This window comes from Chrysochloris asiatica, unplaced genomic scaffold (assembly GCF_000296735.1).
Source record: "Chrysochloris asiatica unplaced genomic scaffold, ChrAsi1.0 scaffold00305, whole genome shotgun sequence".
NCBI lineage: Eukaryota > Metazoa > Chordata > Mammalia > Afrosoricida > Chrysochloridae > Chrysochloris > Chrysochloris asiatica.
In genome coordinates, this window is record NW_006408823.1 from 1,911,539 (window position 1) to 1,919,491 (window position 7,953).

Sequence of the window (7,953 nt, forward strand, 5' to 3'; positions counted from 1 at the left end):
TCACTACGCTACCAGAGGCCCATGGCTCTTGATTCCAGTTCCACTCAGAGACCCCGTGGGATACTAGAACGTCTCCTTAAGGTTGTCTTGCAGAAGCAGGCTGCTTCCTGTTTCTCCCTTACGGCTGCTGGTGGGTTGGAGCTGCCAGTATTTCAGGTAGCAGCCCAATGCTTAACCCACCGTGCCACCAGGGCTCCTGTGTATATATGTACACATATGTATTATATGCACATAAACACTGGACTGCTAACCACAAGGTCAGCAGTCCAAACCCACCAGCTGCTCCTTGGAAACCCTATCCAGGGTGGCTATGAGTCAGACCAACTTGATGACACTTTACAACAGCAACAACAATGCCGTATACACACACTCACACACACACACTCACACACACACACTCACATACTCACACACACACTCACACACATTCTTCAGGTTTTTGGGTGGTGCTGAGTCTGTGCTCAGCTACAAATCACAAGGTTTAGATCCACCCAGTGGCACTGCAGAAGAAAAGACCTGGCAATCTGCTTCCATGAAGGTTTCAGAATAAAGATTCTAAAAGATTGCAAGAAGACCCTATAGAAGTGTTCTACTCCCTGACATATGAAGTCTCCTTGAGTGAGAATTGACTTGACAGCCTTTTCCCCTCTCCAGCTTTGTATCTTCTCATCAGGAATCCTCTGGGAATAAATAGGAGGTGGGAACTGAGGGATATTTTGTGCTCATATTCTCAGCGCTCTGGGACCCAGAGTCTGCACGTGGTACTTCTAAGTGTTTGAACTTAGGGCTACTGGGAAGTGGCATTCGCTTTCTCCAGAAAAGGGCCATTAACTCCTGCTTCCTGGTGATGTGGCACAGTAGGTTAGGCATTGGGCTGCTCACCACAAGGTCCGCAGTTCAAACCCACCAGCCACTCTGTGGGAGAAAGATGAGGCTGTGTACTACCATAAAGATGGACAGTTTTGGAAACCCTTTATAGGCCGCTGTGAGTGGGAATCGACTGAATGGCAGAGGGTTTGGTTCTGGTTCTGACACTCCTTGTTCCCGAACGTCTTGTCTCTCCACCAGCTTGCGTGCAGAACAACCCACCTCAGTACATCTCTCTCTGTGGGGTTTCCTTTGTTCAATTTTTGAGTCAGAGACTCCTTGGAGAGCCTGATGGGAACTGTGAAACCCCTGTTTCCAGAAAATAAAATCATGTTTCCATTGAATCAACTTCAGATCCATGGAAACAACACATGCATCAGCCTAGAACTGTGCTTCATGGGGTTGTCAGCAGCTGTGATCTTTTGGAAGTAGATCACCAGGCATTTCTTCCAAGGTGCTGCCGGGTGGATTTGAACCACCAACATTTTGGTTGGTAGCTCAGTGCTTAATTGTTTGCATCATGCAGGGACACCTTCTGTTCCCAGAAAAGGGCACCTGCAATTTGCATGTGAAGCCTGGGGGAGAGGGGGTCACAGAGCTCTAGAAGCCTGAGGAAGCGCCCTGAGGAAGGAGTTCTAGGCGGGAGAGGAGACTCACGGGGCTAGGCACCCCTCCACGCCCCACCTTTCTCTAAGGGAGGGGCACCATGTGAGGGGAGGCTGCACATTCCAGGCTCTGAGCCTACTGTGTGTGCCCACTTCCTGACTGAGTATGGCCAGTTTCCCAGCCTGTGTCTGTCTTAAGTTTACTCATCTGCAGAATGTGGACAGTAAACGCTTCACAGGAAGGCAGCTCTGTTGCTACCTGTGCCTTTAAGAATTTGTAGGTGAGTCAGACTAGGTGCCTGATGTTCTTATCTTAGCCTTTTTAGAGATTTCAGAGCAGCTTGTGTAGCCAGTGAAGGTGATTGTGAGGAAGAATGGGTTGGTTTGATGGTTTCAAAGTGAGGGCAAATTTACATAATAATAAAAAGGGCAAGTAGGAATGTTCCATGGGTTCTTAACCTGGAGGCTGCCTGCTTTATTGTGTTAGAGAACTTATTATGTGCTATCTAGTCACTCCACGGGAGAAAGATGAGGCTTTCTACTCCCATAAAGATTTACACCCTTGGAAACCCTGTACAGGGTCGCTATGGGTCGGAACCGACTCGACAACACTTAACAACAACAGTTGATTTTTGACTCTTAACCACCCCCCTGTGACAGAGAACGGCCCCACAGGGTTTCCTAGGCTGTGAGCTTCACGGGAACAGATGGCCAGTGTTTTTCTCCCACAGAGACGTTGAGTGGATTTGAACTTTGAACCTTTAGGTTAGCAACTGAGCACTTAACCATTGCATCATGTGGGCTCCTTGTGTTACATATAAAGGGTGTAAAGTCAAGCATAGATTTAGGAGAAGGTCTAGAAAGGGGAGCCATTGCTGTACTTACTTTTCTCAAATCCTCCCCGCCTTGTCTCCCTCCCTGTGGGTCTGTTGAGTGGCGTCTGCGATTCCAGATTGCCCATGTTCCTGCTGTTCCGTCTGCCAGGAACACCCTTCCTTCCTCCCCTGTCCCAGGGTCTTTTGTAACTCTCAGCTCAACTCCCCACCTCTGCAGCGCTTCCTGTGCCTCCCAGGGACCCTCGCCTTCTCCTTTGTGGCACCTCTCTGAGTCCTCAACCTGGATTAGTATGGTTGTCCCTCTGACACCTGTCCTACTGGGTGAGTCACAAGCTCAGGGGGATGTGGGAACCAGCATGGGCAAAGGCCCTGGGGCAGGGGGGCTATGACCTAGAGAAATGTCAGTGAGGGCAGGAGAAATGAGAGAGATGGGCAGAGAGGGACTCCGCGGGTCACATAGAACCTTCTGGTCTACATGGACCAAAATGCCAAACCCTCTGCTGCCGAGTTGGTTCCGACTCAACATGATTCCGTAGGACAGAGTTGAACTATGCCAGAGGGTCTCTGAAAGGCACCCTGGTAGTGAATTATGAGCTGAGCTGCTAACCGCAAGGTCAGTGGTTTGACTGTACCAGTCGCTCCGTTGGGGAAACATGATGCTTTTCCCTCCCATACAGATTTACAGCCTCAGAAACCCTATACAGTGTTACCATGAGTCAGAACTGACTCCGCCACCACCACCTGTCTCATCTTCCTCCCAGGCAACACTGACGGGTTCGAAACCAAGGACCTTTCTGTTAACAGCTAAATGCTTAACTCACTGATACACTAGGCCCCTCCCATAAAGATTTAAATAAAACAACAACAGACCAGAAATCCAATGCTGTCAAATTGATTCTGACTCCTACTGAGCCTACAAGACAGGAGAAGGGCTCCATGGAATTTCTGAGACTGTCAGTGTTTATGAGAGCATGCTACCTCATCTTTCACCCCTGAAGTGGCTGCTGGGTTTGCAGTGCTGACCGTGGGGCACCACCAAGTCTCCTAACCACAGTGTAGGGATAGGATTTACAACAAGTATGTTGAAGGAGCATCCCAGGTCGGTGGCTCAAACCCACCAGCCGATTCTTCCTATGTAAGGTGTCTATGAGTCAGAACCAACTCTACAGCACTTAACAAGAGTACAATGTTGAGGGGATGCAGTTCAATCCAGAACAGGGTCCTAGGAGGTCTGATGGTCTAAGCCAACTGTTTGCTCAGGCATGGCCCCATGTGGCAGGTGCTGCCTCAGTCTCCCCAGCTTACCTGAGATGGTGGTGAAGTGTGATGGGGAGGTCATAGTCACAAAGGGTGGGGTCAAGTACTTGGCCTTCACGCCTTCTCTGGCCAGGCGGTCCATGTTGGGGGTGTCCACATCCTGGTCATAGTTCCAGCGGAAGCCGTCAAAGGAGATCAGAAGCAGCTTGTGGGGGCCTGCCCTCCCAGTCACGGGGTGTCCACCAACACAGCCCAGCAGGATGGGCAGCAAGAGTGCCAGACAATGGAGTCCTGCCATGCCCCGGGTGTCTTGAGTGCACACGGCTGGAGCTCAGGCGCCCGCAGTCCCACTCTCTCCCCTTTTATCTGCAGCGGGACAAAGTTCACATTGATAATTCCATTCTCACCTCCTGTGTCACGCAACACCACAGGGCAACATGAGGCCATGTCTCTGGAAGTTGGAGTAGGGGAATGTTTGAGACTCTGGCTCAGTGCCACACTGTGAAGATTTGAGTAAAGGTGTGTACCTCAGATCTTCACAGTGAGCTAGGCAGTCCCCACACTACATGGCTTTCTACATCTGTCAAAACTGGCAGGCTTGCGCAACACAGAGAGTGAGGCCTGATGCGAGCTCTGGACACCAGTTAACTATGGTATGTTGGTACCAGGCCATTGGGGTAACAGATGTGTCACCAGGAGGCACACTGTTAACAACAGGAAACTTTGTGCAAAGATAGCATGAGTATAGCAAAGTATTCCCCCAAATGTGTTGAAACCCTAACCCCTGTACCTATAATTAGGGGGCCCTAGTAGAACCACTAACCCTCAAGGTTCAAACCCACCAGCTGCTCCATGGGAGAACGATGAGGCTGTCCACTCCAGCAAAGGCTTCTGGGGTCACTATGAGTCTGAATTGACTCACTGGTAGTGGGTGGGTGGTACCTATAATTTGGAGTTCTTGAAGCCCAGGCCACCGCTCATCTACCTGTTTGTCATATTGTGGGGGGCTTTCTATTGCTGTGATGGGGACAATATTTGACTTGCTATGCTACTGTTACTTTAAATACCAGTAGGGTTACCCCTGGTAGACAGGTTCAGTGTAGCTTCCAAACTCAAACAGACTGGGAAGAAGGAGAGGCAGACCATTTCTGAAAGTTTAGCCACTGAGAACCCTGAATATCAGGGGAACACTTCCTGATTTGGTGCTGGAAGAGGAGCCCTGAGGGTGGAAGGCGCTCCAAGTAAAATTGGGGAAGAGCTGCCTCCTCAGAGTGAGCTGGTCTTAAGGAGGGGATGGAGCAAATCTTTGTGGACCTTCATTTGTTCATGGGACACAACTCAAAATGAGAGGCAGCAGCAAAATACATATAACTAATCATAACGTGGACTTGCATAAAATTGCAGTTAAAACTGGACTGGAATGCAGAAAGGTTAATCTTCTAGGTGTTAGTGAGCTGACATGCACTGGGATTGGTAATTTTGAATCGGGCAATCATATAGTTCACTATGCCAGGAACAACGAACTGAAGAGAAATGGTGTCACATTCATCTTCAAAAAGGACATTTCAAGATCTTTTTAAAGGTTCAATGCTGCCTGTGATAGGATAATATCCTCATGCCTACCATGAAGACCAGTTAATACCACTATTTTATACGTTGTTGTTGTTGTTGTTAAGTGCCGTCGAGTCATTTCCGACCCATAGTGACCCTGTGTAGGGTTTTCAAGGAGCAGCTGGTGAGCTTGAACCACCAACCTTGCAGTTCAAACTGACTTTGCAGGCTGGCGCATTAACCCACAGCGCCACACCAGGACCAACCCCTAATGCCAATGATGAAGAAATTGAAGAATTCTATCAACTTCTTCAGTCTGATATTGATCAAGCTTGCAATCGAGATGCAAGATTACTGGTGATTAGAATGTGAAAGTTGGAAACAAAGAGGAATTGTAAGTAATTGTAAAATGTGGCCTTGGTGATAGAAATGATTCTGGAGAACCTATGATAGAATTTTGCAAGACCAAATTATTCATTGGCAAATGCCCTTTTTCAATAACATACATGGTGACTGTCCACTTGGTCCTCCCTAGATGGGTCACACAAGAATCACATTGACTGCATCTGTGGGAAGAGACAGTGGAAAGGCTTAGTGCCATCAGTCCAAACAAGGCCAGGGGCCACCTGGGGAACACACTATCAATTGTGTGTGTTTATTTGTGTGTTTTTGAGGTTTTCTTTCTTTTGGTACTCAGCAAATGTGTAAGCAAGCTTGAAAACGATGGTCCCAGGCTCGCTACTGCTGTGTGACCTTCAGCAGTCCGACAAACTCTCTGAACTTGTGTTTGTGTTTCAATTGTGCAAAACAAAATGGAAACAAGTCCTTGAGAGCCAAATCGGACCTTGAATGCATCCCATCTGAATTTAGAAACCATCTTAGGAACAGATTTGATGATTAGATACTAATGACCAAAAACCAGGAGAGTTGTGTGATGACATCAAGAACATCACGCGTGAAGAAAGCAAAAGGTCATTTAAAACGTAAAAAAGGAATAAAACACCAAAATCGATATTAGAAGAAACTTTTGAAATTTGCTTTTGGGTGTAGGGAATGTAAAGCAATTGGAAGAAGTGAGAATGCAAAAGAGTTGAACTGAAAATTTCAAAGGGCAGCTTTGAAGACAAAGTGAAGTATTATGAAATGTGCAAGACATGGGGTTAGAAAACCAAGAGGGAAAAGCACACTCAGTACAATGATTGTGAGTTTGGTGCAGGGCCGGGTAGTATTTCATTCTCTTATGCATTGGGTTGCTGTGAGTCAGTACTGACTCGATGGCACCTAACAACAACAAAACAACAAATTAAGTATTAAAAAATAAACTCACTCCTGTGTCTCTCATGCCCACATCAGCCAGGCACTATCCATGTACAACCAACACGTCTACTAGGCTGCTTGGAGTTCCGAACTGAGTGAACACAAGTTCAGAGAGTCTGCTGGACTGCTGAAGGTCACACAGCAGTAGAGAGCCTGGGACCATAGTTTTCAAGCTTGCTTACACATTTGCTGAGTACCAAAAGAAAGAAAAACTCAAAAACAGTTGCCATGGAGTTGATTCCAACTCACAGCGCCCTCATGTGTGTCAGTGTAGAATTGCTCCATAGGGTTTCTAGGCTGTCATCTTTATGGAAGAGTCCTGGTGTGGCACTGTAGGATAAGCATTGGGCTGCTAACTGCAAGGTCATTGCTTGAAACCCACCAATCCCTGTGCAGGGTCACTATGAGTTGGAACCAACTCGATGGTACTTCACAACATCAACACCAGTCTTTGTGAAAGGAGCCTTTCATGATGGCTAAGCTGAGTGGACTGCTAAATGGTTTGAACCGACCACCTTCTCCGCAGTCTTGTTTCCATCAAGATTTGCAGCCTTGAAACCCTAAGGAATAGTTTACTCTTTGCTATTGGGTAGCTATGAGCCAGAATCCACCAATTGTGCTGTTGGGAGTGAATTCTGCAAAGGTGTCACCTATGGGTGTCTCTGTGACAGGAGGAGAGCGTCTTCTGGTGACGTTTTCAGGATGTTTCTATCTTGAAGTAGCAGCTGGCAGGCTGGGAATGGAAGCCCGATGCGTTGGCCACACCTCATCCCCACTAGACTTGCCTGAGAATCCTGTTGCAGGTATTTGCTTAAGTTGACTCGTTGCAGAGCGTCAGGGGAACACCGTTTTGCATTTGCATAACTTGGCTCATCCTATTAGGTAGCACTGCCTCTTACTAGAAGAGGTGATTCCATCCGACTGCGTGATGAGGTCAGAGAGCCAGGTTCAGCAGCCCTGGTTGGCACCTGGGGACACCTGGGGCGAATCTCGGAACCTCTCGCAGCCTGTGTTCCCTTCCCTCTGAAATGTGGTTGGTTGTTGCCCTTGAATCGATTTCAGCTCCTGGTGACCCTGTGTGTTTGGAGTAGAACTACGCCAGCGGGCTTCCAAGGCTGTGACCTTTTGGGAATATGTTGCCAGGCTGGTCTCCTAGTGAGTTTCTGGAAGGGTTTGAACCACCAACATTTCAGTTGGCACTTAACCATTTGTGCCAACTAAAGATTCCTTTGGAGTCCTGGTGTGGTGCTGTAGGAGAAGTACTGGACCGCTAACCGCAATGTCAGCAGTTTGAATCCACCATCTGCTTCTCAGGAACCTTATATGGGTTGCTATGAGTTGTTACCAGCTTAACATCACTTAACAAACAGCCACAAAGTCCTTTACTGTATAATACCACCCCTCCCTTCCAAAAAACCCTACACCTGTTACCATCAAGTTGATCCTGATTCAACAACTCAATAGGACAGAGAAGAGCGCCCCCTAGAGTTTCCAAGGCTGTCCTCCCTATAGACACAGAC

The 7,953-nt window shown here is 47.8% G+C and overlaps 1 protein-coding gene across 1 annotated transcript in view; it reads right to left on the minus strand.

Moving 5' to 3' along the window:
- Positions 1-3,863, minus strand: part of LOC102811728 (ectonucleotide pyrophosphatase/phosphodiesterase family member 7-like) — a 32,314-nt gene extending 28,451 nt beyond the window's left edge. The window contains exon 1 of the mRNA XM_006874914.1: positions 3,614-3,863. Within this exon, the coding sequence (XP_006874976.1) occupies positions 3,614-3,863 (250 nt within the window). The remainder of the gene's footprint in view (positions 1-3,613) is intronic.
- Positions 3,864-7,953: the final 4,090 nt, after the last annotated feature.